Here is a 17,818-nt window from a genome sequence, read left to right as displayed (position 1 = left end):
CTACAGGTGCCACACTGTTTCAGCTGGCATGAAATGCTGATCACTGGATAATTCTCTGGAGGACTGTGTTGAAGGTACCCTCATCCCTGAGCTTGGGGTGAGGTGGGGGAAGAGCATGGATGCCGCCATGATTACCTCTTGGCCTTGAATCTTCGACCAAGATCTTTAAACTTCATGGGAGTAACATGGGAAGGGATGGAAGTAGACACTTTTACCCACTTCCCTCCCCCTTTGTTTTCCTTTCCCATTTTTCAATACATCAAGGAACAGAGACCAGACCTCTGAGTTCTCTGCCCTTGTTACTTGGTTCTGGCCAAGAATCAGGGTAAAAACTGGGGATTCAGTGCGTCTGCAGGACCTCGGCAGCCCAGAGCTTTAACCACAGTGGGGGGTGGGGAGGTGGGGGGGTGGGGAAGCACAGGGATTAAGAATTAGAATATTCTGGCCCCACTTTTGAAACAAGGGCACAGGCTCTCAAGGTGGCTTCCCTCCAACACAGCTGTAAGCACTGCAAGTTCCGGACCCAGGCACTCTCTCCACACGTGTTGTCCTAGCATAGCAGCGAAATGAACTCCTCCATCTTCTTTCCAGAATGCCTACTCCCACGTTCCTGCTTCAAGGAAAGGCAGGGGGGCGGGGGGGTGTGATTTCAGGCAGCACAAGGGCCACCTGAGAAACATGACTAGAATCAACAGGGGATTCACTTTCTGTCAACTTTTTGTTTCTTGAGCGCCAGCTGAGTAAGACAGTCTAGAAGAATTTCTTGACCCTTGTGGTTGCCCATCTTTATCCAGAGCCTCTTGGTCCTGAGTTTTTCTGACTATGGAGGGAGATCCTGGCGGATTTATCCTGGATGTGACTCCTCTGTTCACTTTCTGGTCCTCACTCAGCCTGAGCGGGAAGCAACAATGGGTCTCAACTCAGGCCCCAAAACCAGGCGGGGAGCTCCTGAGCACCCCCATCCTCCTTCAGTCAGAGCCCCCAAGTCCAGTGTCTGTGTGGAAGGCACTGCTGCCTGGCCCGGGCCCCAAGTCACAGCAGGAAGCCCAGGAGCCCCTGGAGCCATGGGGCTGATGGGAGGAAGCCATGACCATAACCCCCCGGAAGCTGCAAGCGGAAGGCAGGAACAGGGCGTCGCTCCTACTCAGGGTAGAAGCACAAGTCTGTGCGCCCATACAAGGTGGTGCTCCTTAAGCAGGACTTACTCATGTTTGGCTGCTGGCTGGCCAGTCCCAAGGACAGATGACAGAGCTGCCCAGGCAGGAGCATCTTGGGAGACTGTTCTAGTTAATGCAAACTTTATTTATAAAAGACTCTTAAATTAGTTGTATCATGCCATGCATTCATACAGAATACAGTGACCCTTCGGGGCTACAGGGAGAAGAGCTCACGGACTCAAAAGGAAAACTAGTCAAGAGTTTCTAATAGTTAAAAGCTAGGAAAGATCAGGACAACTTTACAAATGAGCAGTTAGAAATAAAAGACCAAGGCTACGGAGACTAGTCGGAGCTGAGCGGAGGGCAGCTGTTTACAAGTCTGTACACTAAACTACGACACAGACAGTCTTCCGGAGGCAGGACGCTGGCGGAGCAGCGGAGCGCGTGGGAGGCCCGCGGCGGGCACATCCAGGCAGTCTGTGTGCCAGGCCCGCCGAGCCCCGGTGACCAGGAGGACCCCGAGTTGAGTGAGCTGGAGCTGCGGGGCACGGGGCCGGGGCCACTTCACTTGCGGCTGCTCTTTATTCTCTCCAGTCTCTTTTTCAAGTCGTCAATGTTGGCTGTGGAGGATGAGGACGTGGTCACGCTTCCTGAAGAGTGAGTCTGGTTAGAATCCAGGTCTGAGTGCTGGTGCTGCTCCCGGGACTCCCGGAGCTGAGAGAGTTTGCTGTGCAGCATGTCCGTGGAAGAGGCGACGGGGGGGACTGCTGGTTTGGAGAGCAGAGAGGTCAGCGGGGGCCGCTCGTCCTGCTGTGGAGAGAAGGACACAGTTGGCAAAGCGGGTCGGTCTGAAGCTCGGGAGCAGTAGGGGTCGGCCTGGCCTTGACCCACCCAAAGGACCGAGGCCTACCTTCGTATTGTCCAGACCACATCGCTGTCGGAGGATTTTGAGCCTCTCCAGGTAGACGGACGGTCCCACCTCCTCTCCATTGGTGTTACCTATGGAGGACACTGTGCTTGTGGGAGCGGGCATACATGAGACCTCCGTCTGAGGGGAGATGCCTAGAGGTGAAATGTGGAAAGGACACTCAAATGTACACATGTCCCCTTCTAGACTGCCCAGTTAACCTGCCGCCACAGGGAAAGATCTGGGGGCTTGGATATCACCACTGTAAGGACTAAAGAAGCCACAGGAGTTCCTCTGGAGTTGGTGGTAAAAGGGGCTCTGAAAAACCCAAGACAAGCTGAGCGAGAACTTGAAGAGACAACAGAGAAGAGCAGAATATAGGCTGGGCCGCCTGTCTACACCCTGGATATGTGCGGCGTGGGGGAGGGGGAGTTGTACTCTGTCATCCTGCCACTGACCTGGGGAATCCAAAAGCCTATGCTACGGTGTCCAGCTGAAGAACCTCAGGACTTTACAAGTTGGCAACAATTAGACTAGGCTTGGACCAGGTGATACACAGAGGGAAGTGCTTATTCAAAACCAGGGAAGACAGCAAGGAGCTCAAGGCCACAGTGTGTTCATGGGGAAGAGGCAGAAATGCAGGTGTCCAACAAACATAAAAGAGAGGGACAGGAACTGGCTCACAGGTCACTCCCAGCATGGAGAACAAGATTCTGGCAGCAGAGGGGAAGAACCAGAAAAATCCACCCGCCAGTTCTTGACATTTTGAGAATGAACAATCACAAAACATAGGCATTTTAAACACCCAAATTAGTATCAAAATGCATTATATAAGCCAAAAAGGTAAGATCTTGGGAAGAAAAACTGCCTTATGGTAAACCGAAGAGCAGCAGGTTACTCTACAGGAAAAAAGAAATCCCTAATGTAAACATGTGGAGGATACTCTGACCAGGTGCCCATGAACGAGAAAGGGAGTGAGAGATAGTAGTGATGGGTGTCTGAATACTCTCCACACGCAACCACTCCACAATCAGTGGGGTCACACGCTTGTGCTGCAAATGTCCTATTTAGGCCCAAAGTATCAGTCAGATGTCAGATGTCACCAGAAAGGGCTGCAGAAGTGAGAAAAGGGGCCCCTACACCTCGATCAAGCAAACCATGGTATGTCCGCTTACCTCCTCTAACATGCCATGCAGTACAGCAATTGTTAGGTGAACTGTTCGTGTCTGTCTCTGCCCTTGTGGACTTTAAATTCTAGCAGGGTTTTTTGTTTGCTTTTTAAAGATTTTACTTATTTGAGAGAGAGCACAAAAGAGAACAGTGAGCACGAGTGGGGACAGAGGCAGAGGGAGCAGCAGACTCCCTACTGAACAGGGAGCCAGATACGGCCTCGATCCCAGGACCCTGAGATCATGATCTGAGCCAAAGGCAGAGGCTTAACTGACTGAGCTACCCAGGAGCCCCACTTTTTAAAAAAGATTTATTTATTTATTTATTCGTGATAGACACAGAGAGAGAGGCAGAGACACAGGCAGAGGGAGAAGCAGGCCCCATGTAGGGAGCCTGACACGGGACTCGATCCCAAGACCCCAGGATCGTGCCCTGGACCAAAGGCAGACACTAAACCACTGAGCCACCCAGGGATCCCTTTTTAAGATTTTATTTACCAGCAGAGGTTTTTGTCTGTTTGCTGCCTGGCACACAGCAGGCATTCAACAGGTACTCCTGAATGACAGGAATGAAAGCTCATCCTTTTTTTTTTTTTTTAAGATTTATTTTATTTATTCATGAAAGACACACACAGGGAGAGGCAGAGACAGAGGCAGAGGGAGAAGCAGGCTCCATGAAGGGAGCCTGATGTGGGACTCTATCCTGGGTCTCCAGGATCACGCCCTGGGCCTAAGGCAGGTGCTAAACCGCTGAGCCACCCAGGGATCCCGCTCATCCTAATGTTAAAGTGAAACATTACTCCCCTATAGTGAAAAAGTCAGTGTCTGCAAATTACTGCTCACAGGAGCTAGAGACAAACAGCAGACCCTGGAAATGTCAATTTTAGAAAACAGCTATTGGGGTACTTGGGTGGCTCAATTGGTTAAATGTCTGCCTTCGGCTCAGGTCATGATCCCGGAGTTCTGGGATCAAGCCCCACATTGGGCTCCCTGCTCAGGGGGGAGCTTAGTTTTCTGTCTCCCACCCTGCTCATGCTGTATCTCGCTCAAATAAATTAAAAAAAAAAGAAAGAAATAAAGAAAAGAGCTGTCAAGAGCCTTAAACCAAAAGAAAGACCTCTGGGATGCCTGAGTGGCTCAGCGGTTGAGCATCTGCCTTCAGCTCAGGGTGTGATCTCAGGGTCCGGGATCCAGTCTCGCATCAAGCTCCTTGTGGGGAGCCTGTTTTCCCTCTGCCCGTGTCTCTGCCTCTCATGAGTATATTAAAAACAAAACAAAACAAAAAAACTTTAAAACCAAAAAGAAAGACCCCTGTCACCATCCAGAGTAGAGCTCTCACGTCCCACATTTAGTTCTTTTGGGAGTCCCTGAAATTCCCACTCTTACCGTCTTGAATTTGTTTGCCTATAAAACTGTGCTCCTTTGTTGTTTTCAGATTCTAATCAGGTTCCCTCTCACCATGTATCTTGCTAGGCTGAAACTTCAGTTGTGTTCTTATTTTTCTTTTGTTTTTAACACCTGAAATTATGCTTCTTCAAGATTTAAGAGTCTTTTCTTTGAGGTGTAATGAGCAGAATGTCTACATATGGATGGCATGCTACATATGGATATACCATATGTTTGATCAAGGGATTGGGGGGTAGGATGCAAATTTTAAGAAAGGTCTGAGACTGATGTTTGAACAAAGATCTGAAGGAAGAAAGGACTAGTTACAAGGCTATCTTGGGTAAGAGCATTCTACATGTAAGAAACAGCTGTTGCAAAGGCCCCAAGCAGGTGCATGCCTGGTATGTTCCAAAACAGCAAGGAGGGCAGTGGGGGCTGGAGTGGAACAGGAGTCGGAGCGAGTGGCAGGAGATGTAGCTCTAGAGGGGTCAAGGGGCCTTATAATGTAGGCCCTTGTAGGCCTCTGGTAAGGCCTTTTGCTTTTGCTGAGATACAGCCTTTGGAAAATGTTGGAGGAGCATTGTTTTGATGCTATGAATGGAAAGAATTATGGGAAGTCACAGTAGAAGCAGGAGAACAGTGCCACAAACCAGGTGAGAGATGATGATACTCATGTCAAGGAAGTGGCAGTGAAGATCATGAGAAGTGTGTGAGGATTCTGCACATGGTTTGCAGGCAGAGCCAAAAGATTTCCTGACTGAGGGGAAGACATGACTGAAAGAAAGGTCTAAGCAACGGAGGTGCCATCATCTGAGATGGAGAAGAACGCTGACGGAGCAGGTTTTGGAGGAATGGTTGCAGACTGAAGCCTGTGGAACGCCAACAGTAAGAGTTCAGGGAGAGGAAGAATCAGAGAGGCCAAGTAGGAAGAGGCCAGGAAGGCCAGGTAGGAAGAAACCAAGAGAACAGGGACAACCGGCAGCACAGGGCAGAAGTGGTTTCAAGGACAAGGAGCACTGCCCTTGTCAAACACTGGCGATGGGTCAAGTCAGGTGACAGAGTTGGCCACTGTTGTAGCAACGTAAACACCACTGGTGACCAGCAAGTACCGAGAAGCATAGGTATAAATTTAAACCAATCAAAACCTCTAGTTCCGGAGCTGGGAGCTATTTTGAGCTCCTTCCTGCAGCCACTGGAGGAAGCCATACCTGTAGACGCGGGAATGCGGCCTTTGCCCTCCCTCTCCATCTCAATCACCCGAAGGCCTCTCTCAACATAACTCTGGAAGAACTGGGAGGAATTTTTCAGAAATGGTTCAATGTCAGCATCTGAATATTTCTTCTTATATTCGTACAACTCTGCTAGGCCCTGGTTACCAAGAAAAAGGAAGAGGGGGGAGATATTAGTCGGTGACCCTTCTCCCTTAAGCAGATGCCTGCTTGGCTCGCCCCTTCCCCTCTCACCTCTTTAGTGTTTTCCTTAGAGCCAATCTTCTTAAAAATCTCAGCTAAGAAATCATTCACTTTGGCCTTTGATGATTTTTCATCCTGTAGTTGAAAGACACAAAGGACTGGCTAGACTTGAGTTATTAATCAGGAACCCACAACTGGATAAGAACTGAAGAGGTCTCAAAATCCAGACTTACTGGAATGTTCCTGTGGTAACAGCACCGGTGTCTGCAGCAAAAAACCCTAACATTCTGGTCACTAAATGCCTCCAGTCGAAGGTTTTCAACTAAATTGGCGAGAAAGGACCTGGCCCCTCTCTTCTTAAGTAGAGCTCACAGTGGATTTACCTGACAACCTTTGGTTGTGTGGTAACCACACCATTATAACTAGTTCATATTTGAAAACTTCAAGGTGGAAATGGTCACAGCACAGCAGCAGGAGAGCGACTGGCCCCATCCCCTTAGACCCTGAGAGGGTGGGCTTTAGTGCTTATGCCTCTGACAAGATCACCACCCTCAGTCAGGACACTTACTATTCGAGATGCTCCCTTTTCTGTTTCCTTATCAGACTTGCTCCCTGTCTGGTCCATGCTGTGCTTCATCATCCGGCAGAGGTGGGCCTCCAGCTCAGACTCGTTCTTGTTGTCAATCATTGTTAGGTGGTCTAGGATCTGAGGGAGACACATGCAGATTCAGATGATGGTGATGCCATATCCATGAAGTTCTCCTCAAGCTCTCTCAGGGACCAGCTGCTGTTCTTACTTACCTTGGGCCCTTTTAATTTGCATAATGTGTGCAGCAGTGTCTTTAGGGTCCTTATGGGAAATTCACTTTTGCATTGCTTCAGTTTCTCTTTGGGGAAGACTTTCATGAAAATGTGTATGTCCAGAAGAATTCTGTCCAGATTAATGCTGTTGATGGTATCAGGCAAGAGTCGAACCATTCTCCAGAGACACTATTGAAAAAAGAAACGAAAGTTAGCAAGAGTGGCTAAAGAATAAAGATAATTCCTGTCACCATTCACCTGCCCTAGGCTCTGGGGTCATTTCTGAAAGGCAGTCAGAGAAATAAGTGTGGAACATCACCATGTCTTTTGAGTTCAGCTGCTAAAACATGAACAATTTCACTCCAAGCATGTCACTGGTTAGTGTGTGACAAGCCATCCATGTAATCATCCCCACACCTCCCTCCCACTGTCTGGAGATGGGCCTTAAATGGTGAGAAGATATGGAGAACTGGGTGTGGGACCTGAAAGTAGAGTAGTTCATACAGCTTAACCAAATCTACTCCAAGGAGACAAACTCTATTACAGTGTAATAACAATATTATAGCGGTACTGAAATGTTCATCCGGGGTCTTCTATCGAAGAGGGCTATACATATCTATTTCCCAAAAAAAGGAATAAAATTTGTCTCATGAAAGTAATTGTATTTTGCTTTTAAGGACAGTTGTCTTTCCCTTTTATTTTTTTAATTTTTATTTTTTTATTTATTTATGATAGTCACAGAGAGAGAGAGGAGAGAGAGAGAGAGAGGCAGAGACACAGGCAGAGGGAGAAGCAGTCTCCATGCACCGGGAGCCCGATGTGGGATGTGGGATTCGATCCCGGGTCTCCAGGATCGCGCCCTGGGCCAAAGGCAGGCGCCAAACCGCTGCGCCACCCAGGGATCCTGTCTTTCCCTTTTAACTGTTTGAGGCCAAGAACTGTTCAGGCTTGAGCTTGGGGTGTAAACTGGAGACCAAGTATTTTTTTCAGTTGTGCCTTGGTTGATTTAACTCTACGTCTTACTTTCAATTCCTCTTTCCCCATACTTTAACAAAGTATTGCATCTTTGACAGAAAAGAGATCAAATTATTTGCACTTTACCTTCATAACAAGCTCTGAGAATTTGGGAGAACTGGCTGTTGCTAGCAGGCTGTCTTGGAGCAAAACAAGTAGGGCACTAGAAAAAACATCCCAATACAACAGCATTAGTAAGTTTCAAACATGCATTCCAATTAAAATCAGTAATTGAAAGGCCAAGTGTAAATATTCTGTATCCACCTAACAAACTGAGAGCACATGGATCAGGACCATCTCTGATTGCCTGATACTCAGCTGTGAAGAAAATAAACCAGGCTTTTAAGCTTCCTGTTACCACATGGCAAATGGGAAAGCTCCTTACTCTACTTTTCACGGTCACTGGTCGCTAAGAAAGAAATGCACCTGAAGTGTACATGAAAGGGCAAGGTAACCAACAAACGCTACAGTCCTATTCTAGAAAACTCACTATGCTGGCTGGCTTACTGAGTTGTTACTAGTTTTAACTGCTATCTCAGGTTGGAACACTTTTTTGGTTCATGAGGAAGGGAAGAATAATAAATCAACTTAACTAGGCAAACCTAAAGTTCTAATTGGTCTAGTGACTTTGGTTTCCATGGGTAGACAAAAGAGGTTGTTCCAAGCTCTAATGGTGAGATTATAGTTATACCTCAGGATATTGGTCTGGTCTGACTTCTCCAGCACCTTCACCACCAAGAGGTTCACAGAGCGGATCACCTGTTGTCCTTCCTCTAGATCTTCAATCCGAGAGTCCAGCATTAAGGTGATGAGGCCATGCATCAGGTCTTTCAGTACCCCTGTGGAGGCCTCCCGAGCGAGGCTCTCTATCTGAAACAGCTATCCAATCATACTTGTGTTAAAGCGGTATGGAACCCAGTGTACAGAGCAAGGAAGATATGTTCACTAACAGGTGGGTGGCACATTCTAGCAAAAAATTATGTATTTTAAAAACTTCAGGGGCACCTGGGTGGCTCAGATGGTTAAGCGTCTGACTTTGGCTCAGGTCATGATCCTGGGGTCCTGGTATTGAGGTCCTGCATCAGGCTTCTTGCTCAGTGGGAAACATGCTTCTTCTTCTCCCTCTGCCCCTGCCCGCCCTCCCCCTTGTGCTCTTCTCTCTCAAATAAATAAAATCTTAAAAAAAAAATTTTCAGAGTATTTGGAGAAAAAAAAATCATCAGACTCCCTTAAACCTCCAGAAATAGCCAAAATTAACTGGAGTGCTTCCTTCCTTCCTGTTATAAAAGTACTTTTAGTGTGAGCAGTTATCTGTGACAATGCAGCCAGGGCCTACCATGCCTGATGAATTCTAGGCAGGAAGCAGAATTCTAGGCAGTATATAAGTAAGCATTCTATTTTGTACCCGAACAATAAGGCAAGCTGGGGTGTCCCCCAACATCCAGTGAAAGTAGTAAATTACATGTAAAACCCTGTAAGTGACATGGGACTTGCTGGAACTACACTGACTCAGGCTTTAGAACCCAGACAGGATGAGACTGAAGGGAAGCTCATGTTCTGCAGATGTGGCCTTACCGAAATCATGTTGCCAATGATACAGCTATACAGCTTGATGATCTCATCTTTCTCCAATTTCTCATCGGCCATATGTGTATTGTAGATGAGTCTTAGTTGCATGAACGTGGCTATCAGAAATTGATCAATATGGCCAGACATCGCTTCAGCTTTGTCTTCCTGTCTCAGGACCTCATCAATCTGGTAACAAAAACCCAAGATATAGTCTCCAAGCGTCATATTTTTAAGTAGTAGGAAAATACTTACAAGGATGTCTCTGTAATATTTATTTGCAAAGCACTTATATCTTACCTTGAAAAAAATCTAGTCACTTTACATATAAATAGTCCTTAGGGAGTCTAACATTTAGCACATGTTTATTGAGCAAGAGACTGTTAGGTCAATTAGTCACAGAGCCTATTCTAAAAGGTTCACTATCTAGATCAGGGAATATAATCCCAATGTTTAAATGTCTCATCTATTAAAGTGTTTTAATTCCCATTATATCTCATTTGATCATCCAACAGCTCTGAGAAGGAGTAAGGTAAGTAAGATCTCCATTTATCAGATAAGTAAAATAAAGCTCAGAAAGATCAGACTACTTAGTCCAAACTCAAAACTCAGGTTTCCAACATCCTGATCTGGTGTTCTTTTTGCTTTGGACCATTGGCTGTCTCTAATCATAAAATGTACTGCTATGGGAAAAAATGTATTTCCTATTCACTACTGTAAAAATATCTTTATGATTACATAAATAATTCCTGGAGACAAGCATGCTAATTTTCAACGACCATCCTTTCATGCAGGGGTGTCCTACTGTGCAATTCCAGGGAGCAGCATGGAGACAGACTGCAGTGTGAACAGTGCCCCCTGGTGGTGTGGAAGCCAGTGGTCCTACTTCATTGATAACTATGCATGTTTAGACACTGTAAGAACACACAGTTTTATACAACGAGTTGTTTAACAATGCTGCTTCAACACCGACACCATAAAAAATACTTTTTTTCCCCCCAGGGGGGGAGCTTACTTTTTTTTCTAAGATAATTAACATTAATGCCTGGTCAACATCTTTCATGTTCACAGAATCATATACAAGCATACTTGCACACATAAACGAGGTCAAGGTTTAGGGCATTGTTTATTCTACCAGAGGATTATAGTACATACACGTCTCTGCATCTAGCTTTCCTAGCTCAACAGAATATTATGAAAATCCCCAAAGGCCACAAGAATAGCTCTATTTAAAATAAAATAAAAAGCTCTATTTTTAAAGCCTTCTTAACAGTCCACATAGGCATGTACCAAAATTTACTCAATCATTCCCTTACCAAACTTTCAATGTGTTTCCAGTTTGGTTATTTTATTTACTATAAATAATGTTACAATAAACATCTCTGTATATGTATCCTAACATACTTGTGTTTATCTATCTAAAAGAAAGAGTCCCAGGAGTATAGTTTTTTAGTCTGAAGAAGACAACAATTATGGTATAATAGATATTACCATGTTGTTCTCGTTAAAATACACATTTAATTCACATTTCTATGTTTGTTTGTTTTTTTAAAGATTTTATTTATTCATAGAGACACACACACACAGAGAGGCAGAGACACAGGCAGAGAGAGAAACAGGCTCCATGCAGGGAGTCGCACGTGGGACTCGATCCCAGGTCCCCAGGATCACACCCCAGGCTGCAGGTGGCACTACACCGCTGCGCCACTGGGGCTGTCCTACATTTCTATGTTTAATGTATGAGTACTATTATTACAGAATCCCTATCAACTGTGTGTTATTACTTTTTGTCACTCTGAGGGAAAAGTGCTTATTATTACATTAATTTGTACTTTGTGGCAGAGGAGGGCCCGGACCCCTTTTTATGTTTTTACTGGCTTGGCTGTTTGGAGATATTCCATGATTTGCCTATTCACATCCTTTGGTCATTTTTCTGTTGGGTTCTCCATTTCTCATAAAAATTCATAAGAGCTCTGTTTCCTGTAATTATTAGTCCTTTGTTGGTCATATGGGATGCAAATATATATCACAATATACCACCTGTTCATTGACAGTATATGGTAGAGTTCTCCAGATTAAAATCTTAAAAATTTTGTATGATCAAATGTCTTATTCTGTTCTGGGTTTCCTTGTTTTTTAATGGTCTCCCCAAATTCTCTGGTTATTTAAAAAAAATTTGGGCAGGGGGAATCAATTGTTTTAAATTTCCACATGGTTACAAGGGTCTTATTTTTTTTCAATCTCTTCCTCCTCTGTAGTTGGTTCCTTCCTCACTCCTGACACTTAGATTTTTGTTCTCTCATCAGGCTAGTAAAGAATTTATTTTGTTTTACGAGGAACAAATTTAGATTTATTATTTTAAAAATCCATTTCATGAATTATAGTTTACCTCCTACTTTTAAATTTCTTTGGATTTATTTTTTATTTTTCTAATTTCTCGTTATGTACTGAGTTCCTTTATTTTAGCCTCTCTTCAATAATAAATTCATTTCAGGCAATATATTTTTCTGAGGTCAGTAGTTTCAGTAGAGTTTTAGAGAGAAATGCTTTCCTATTCACTATTAAGATTTTTTGGGGACGGCTCCTGTGTGGTTCAGTCTAGCCTCAGACTCGATTTTGGCTCAGGTCATGATCTCAGGGTTGTAAGATCAAGCCCTGAACTGGGCTTCACGCTCAGCAGAGAGCCTGCTTGGGATTCTCTCCCTCTGCCAGCCCCGCCATCTCCACTCCTGTCATTCTCTCAATCAAATTAACAATCTAAATTGTTAAAAATAAAGAGTTGTGGGTTTTTTTATTTTGGATCAAAGGGTTAGTCAGGAGCATGTTTCATACTTTTCCAAGTATTTTTTGTGACATTATTTATTAAACAAATTTGTTGGTCAGTATATCTTTATCATAGCATTTGTTAAGATATGAAAAAGTATAGACATTTTCAGAGACTATAAAATTCTCTTCACAGATATATATATCAAATCTGGTATATATGTTTACTAATATTTTTTTAAAGAAGATTTCTTTCAGACGGAGATGAGTTGGAGGGGGATTGGGGCAGAGGGAGAGGGAGACAAGCGGACTCCTTGCTCAGCAGGGAATCTGATGTGGGGTTTCATCCCAGGACCCTAGGATCATGACCTGAACCGAAATCCAGAGTCAAACGCTTAAATAACTGAGTCACTCAGATGTCCCACTAATATTCTTTATTAAGCTTTAACTTTAATATAACATACAAATCCTAAGAATACAATTGTTTTTAAAAAAATTACTTATTTATTCATGAGAGACTCGGGGAGAGAGGGAGAGAGAGAGAGAGAGAGAGAGAGAGAGAGAGACAGACACAGGCAGAGGGAGAAGCAGGCTCCATGTAGGAAGCCCGATGTGGAACTTGATCCCAGGACTCCAGGATCACGCCCCAGGCCAAAGGCAGGCTCAAATACCGCTGAGCCACCCAGTTGTCCCCTAAGAATACAACTTAACGAAATTCTATGCCTATGCATCCGGACATCTGCCATTGAGGACAAGCTATAGGACACCCAAAGCATCCTAAAGCTCTCTTCCTGCCCCCCCCCATGCTGGTACCTTGCCTTCCACCAGGGGTTACTATTCTTTCTGGGTTTTCCTTTTATTTATTTATTTTAATTTTTATTTATTTATGATAGTCACACAGAGATAGAGAGAGAGAGAGGCAGAGACATAGGTAGAAGGAGAAGCAGGCTCCATGCACCGGGAGCCCGACGTGGGATTCGATCCTGGGTCTCCAGGATCGCGCCCTGGGCCAAAGGCAGGCGCTAAACCACTGCGCCACCCAGGGATCCCCTTTTATTTATTTATTAAAAAACAAAACAAAACCCACTATTCTGACCTCTAAACTGGTAAGAATTATTTAATTCCTATGTCCCTATTTTTCATCTACTACATCTGTCCCAATTGTCTTAATCTGTAACTTGTCTTTTCATTTTTTCTTTTTTTAAAGTATACTTCACAACCAATGCGGGGCTTGAACTCATGACCCTTAGATTAAGAGTCACATACTCAACCGAGAGCCAGCCAACCAGCCAGGCACTCCACTTGTCTTTTCATTTTGTTATAGACAAGAGTATCTTGGGATAAGAGGAAGTTTTTAGAAATTTTAATGTAGTAAAAGATTTCTATTTTTTCCTTATGTTTTTTGTGTCTAGTTTAAAAAGAAATCCTTACATAATGTGAAGTAAAAAATGTTCTCCTATTAAGTTTTCCTTTTCACATCTAGGTCTTTAATTCATCTGAAATATACTTTGGTGCAGGAAATAGCAATCTAATTATACTGTTGTTCCCATGGAAAATAACTAGTCCTAGCACCATTTACTTATTAATCTAGGTTTTACCAAGTGATTTTTAATGTCTTTCTGTGTTAAGTTTCCTATAGATATGAGTCTATTTCTGGACTCTGTTCCATCTCAGTGGTTGAGCTGCTTGTCTGGGCCAATACTACACACTATCTTAGTTACAGTGGCTCTGTAGCCAAAGGTGATGCTGGTGATAGAAGCCCTCCACTATGTCCTCATTTTGAAAAAGTCTTGACTTCGCAATTTTTTTTTAAAGATTTCATTTATTTATTCATGAGAGAGAGTGAGAGAGAGAGAGAGAGAGAGAGGCAGAGCACAGGCAGAGGAAGCCTGATGTGGGACTTGATCCTGGGACTTCAGGATCACGCCCTGGGCCAAAGGCAGGCGCTAAACCACTGAGCCATCCAGGGATCCCAACTTTGCTATTTGTAAGCCCTTTTATCTCCCATATAAATTTAAGAATCTGCTTCACAACTGCAGAAAACTGTTGAGATTTTGATTAGAATGGCTTTGATTTGATAGGTTAATTTGAGAACTGGTAATTGACAACCCCGAATCCTGTGAACATAGTATACTTCCATTTATTTGGAAATTCTCTAATATCATTCAATTTTCCCTGTAAAGGTCTTATATAGAAAATGCCTGATTTATTCCTAGCCACTTAAACATTTTTGTTACTGAGAGTTTTATTTTTATCTCTTAATTTTCTTATGACAGTAAAAATTATATAATATAAAATTACCATTTTAGCCATTTTTAAGTATATAATACAACAGTATTAAGTACCTTCACAGTGTTATGTAAGCATCACCACTATTTCCAAAACTTTGCTATCATCCTAAACAGACTCCATACTCCTTAAATAACTCTCCATTCCTGTCTCCCTGGCCCTGGTATCCTCTATTCTACTTTCTATCTTCATGGATTTGCTTATTCTAGATACCTCAAATATGTGGAATCCTACAGTATTTGTCCCTTTGTGCTTGATTTATTGCACACAGCATAATGTCTCCAAGGTTCATCCATCTTATAGCATACATCAGAATTTCATTCATCTTTATGGCTGAATAATATTCCATTGTATGTACATTCCACATTTTGTTCATTCACCTGTTGATGGACTCTTGTTTTCCACCTTTTGTCTGCTGTGAATAATGCTCCTATAAACACTGGTGCACAACTATCTGTTTGAGTCCCTGCTTTCTGGGAGTGGAATTGCTGGATCTTATTGTAAGTCTATGTTTAACTTTGTGAAGAGCCACCAGACTGTTTTCCATAGTGGTTGCACCATTTTATGTCCTCACCAGCAATGCAACACAGGTTCTCATTTCTCTACATCCTTGCCAACATGATTCCCATTTGTAGAAAAAAAATCCTAATGGGTGTGAAGTGGTATCTCATTGTGGTTTTGATCTGCATTTCCCTAATGACTAGAATGGCAAACAACTTTTCATGTGTGTTTACTAGCCATCTGTGTATCTTCTTTGGAGAAATGTCAGTTTAAGTTCTTTGCCCCCCCCCCCCAATCTTTTTGTGGTTGGTTGTAGTTCTTTCTGTGTTCTGGATATTAATCTTATATCAGATATATAATTTGAAAATCTTTTCTCCCATTCTGTGGGATGTCTTTTTACTCTCTTGATAGGGACCTTTGATGCATTAAACTTTTAAATTTTGATGAAAGTTCAATTTAATTATTTTTTCTTTGTTGTCATTGCTTTTGGTGTCATACCCAAGAAATCACTGCCAAATCCAGTAACATGAAGATTTTCCCCTAATTTTTTTTAAGGTTATTATAAGAGGCATGATGAAAGATTTCACAACTTCACTGGAATGGGCAGCTTCACACAATGCCATCTCAATAATGATTTATTTCAGTCTACATACTTTCTGAGAATGTTACCATCTCTAAATAAGAAATAATCCTTGGAACACTTGGGTGGCTCAGTTAGTTAAACTTCTGACTCTTGATTTTGGCTCAGGTCATCTCAGGGTCATGGGACTGAGTTCCGTGTTGGGCTCTGTGCTCAGCAGGAAGTGTGCTTCAGATTCTCTCCCTCTGCTTGCTCTCTTTCTCAAATAAATAAATCAACCAAGAAAGAAAAGAAAGAAAAAGAAAAAGAAAAGAAAGAAAGAAAGGGGGGAGGAGGGAGGGAGGGAGAGAATAGTTTTCCTTCAGGTTTTTCTGGAAGCAAAATGCCTCCTTCGGTTGCAGTTGGCTGTACTCCTTTCAACCAACACTTGGTCAAAGAGGGAAAGAAACTTTCTTAATGCCTGTCCTGCCATGACTCTGGCCACCAGAGTTCATACTCTGCTCTTGAGCTGCCACTGCCACAAGACCCTTCCCCCCATATTTTCTTCTAAGAGTTTATAGCTTTAGCTATTATATTTGTCTTTGATCCATTTTGAGTTAATTTTTTTATATAGCATAAGAGTCCAACTTCATTCTTTTACATGTGGATATCCATTTTTCTGGCATCATTTGTTGAAAAGACTGTTCTTTCCCCACTGAATGATCTTGTCACCCTTGTCATTCAGACCACTAATATGGTTTCTGCAGTGATCATCCTCTCCCTTTAGTCCATCTACTCAATTTTAAAATTCTGAAACCATGTTTTATTTTATTTTTTTGCCAGAGAGAATCTTGATATGTAATAATAAGTCCTCTTTTTATTTTATTTTTCTTTATTATTTTATTTTTTTTTAGTAAGTCCTCTTTAAATACTCTTTCCACACCTTATTCCCTTCCCCTGTGGTCATCTTGTCCCCTCTAGCAATTCCATTGTGCTAAGAGATTACCATTCTGTTTTTTTTTTTTTTTCTTCCCCGTTACTGAGTCTCTTATGGTGTGGTTCATTATTATTCTAACCTAGTCAGGATTCACTCTTGGGTCTGCCTTCGGAAAGCCTCAATTTTGGCAATCTGAGAATGGGAAACATGGTAGTTTCTCCCCTTCTAAGTTTGTGGTATGCCAGCTTGCAATCTATCAGTCATACAGCACAGCATTAAGAGCAGGTACTTCTGCTCTTCTGTCTCTGAAGGTACAAAACCTAGAGACTTCCCAGCCTCAGCCAGTGAATTCAGCCTTTTTGTTTAGCAACCTATAGTTCCCTGGGGGCCAGGGAGAACACTGGGTCCTCCTATTAACACTCATATAAACCACTGCTGTCCTTTATTTAGGGGATCTTCTGGTCTTCATGGATGAAAAGAGACTTCTTTCCAGGATTTTTGGTGTTTCCATCTTCTTCCCTGGGCTCTGCACTATTGAACTTCAGGTTTTCCTGAAGGCCTATATGTGGAAAAGGCTTTTACTTGTACCAGATGGAGCTTGAAACTTGTACATACTTCAGATACCAACTACCTGACCCAGCAGCTCCTCTGCTCAGATGGGTTTGAAGTCGATGGAGAAAGGCAACAGGAATGCATGTATTAAAGTCACTATTTTGGGGATCCCTGGGTGGCGCAGCGGTTTGGCGCCTGCCTTTGGCCCAGGGCGCAATCCTGGAGACCCGGGATCGAATCCCACGTCGGGCTCCTGGTGCATGGAGCCTGCTTCTCCCTCTGCCTGTGTCTCTGCCTCTCTCTCTCTCTCTCTATCATAAATAAATAAAAATTTAAAAAATTAAAAAAAAAAAATAAAGTCACTATTTTCTAGAATGCCCTCCAATGTCGAAACTTAATAGGAGACGATTTGTCAAACAATAGCAAAAATCTTTTGCTGAGATCCCCAGTTCTTCCATTTCTAGCCTCTGCCTTCACAGAGATATCAAACAGACTACTCAAACTTAACACAGCAAAGACATAGCTCTTCATTTCCAACCTCAAGATTGCTCTTTCTTCAGTTTTCCCTATTCTCAAGAAACACCACCATCCATCCACCCAGGTGCTCAAGCCAAAAATCAAGGAGTTACTGTTCTTTTCTTACCTTACTTTTCACATCCCATCTGTCTCCAAGTCTTGTGGATGATACTTATCTAAAGATACTCTGGAACCATCCACTTTTCTTCTTCCCCACTATGATAATCCTGGTGGATGTGATATTATCTTTTATATAAATTTCAGTCATAACTTTGTAACAGATCTGGTC

The 17,818-nt window shown here is 43.2% G+C and overlaps 1 protein-coding gene across 7 annotated transcripts in view; it reads right to left on the bottom strand.

Moving 5' to 3' along the window:
• Window positions 1-1,281: 1,281 nt before the first annotated feature.
• The window catches only part of CKAP5 (cytoskeleton associated protein 5), a 106,553-nt gene continuing 90,016 nt past the window's right edge, over window positions 1,282-17,818 (bottom strand). For 3 of the 7 annotated variants that reach the window (XM_038563400.1, XM_038563401.1, XM_038563402.1), the window contains exons 36-44: window positions 9,422-9,601; window positions 8,538-8,725; window positions 7,934-8,009; window positions 6,833-7,021; window positions 6,600-6,737; window positions 6,083-6,166; window positions 5,828-5,987; window positions 2,068-2,219; window positions 1,722-1,967 (exon numbers count right to left, since the gene is read on the bottom strand). In XM_038563400.1, coding sequence (XP_038419328.1) covers window positions 1,722-1,967; window positions 2,068-2,219; window positions 5,828-5,987; window positions 6,083-6,166; window positions 6,600-6,737; window positions 6,833-7,021; window positions 7,934-8,009; window positions 8,538-8,725; window positions 9,422-9,601 — 1,413 coding nt within the window. Of the gene's footprint in view, window positions 1,968-2,067; window positions 2,220-5,827; window positions 5,988-6,082; window positions 6,167-6,599; window positions 6,738-6,832; window positions 7,022-7,933; window positions 8,010-8,537; window positions 8,726-9,421; window positions 9,602-17,818 lie in introns of all 7 variants that reach the window. The other 4 variants (XM_038563404.1, XM_038563406.1, XM_038563403.1 and 1 more) reach the window with 4 other exon arrangements.

Source organism: Canis lupus, chromosome 18 (assembly GCF_011100685.1).
Source record: "Canis lupus familiaris isolate Mischka breed German Shepherd chromosome 18, alternate assembly UU_Cfam_GSD_1.0, whole genome shotgun sequence".
In the NCBI taxonomy this organism is placed as follows: domain Eukaryota; kingdom Metazoa; phylum Chordata; class Mammalia; order Carnivora; family Canidae; genus Canis; species Canis lupus.
This window is presented reverse-complemented; position numbering and strand designations above follow the sequence as displayed.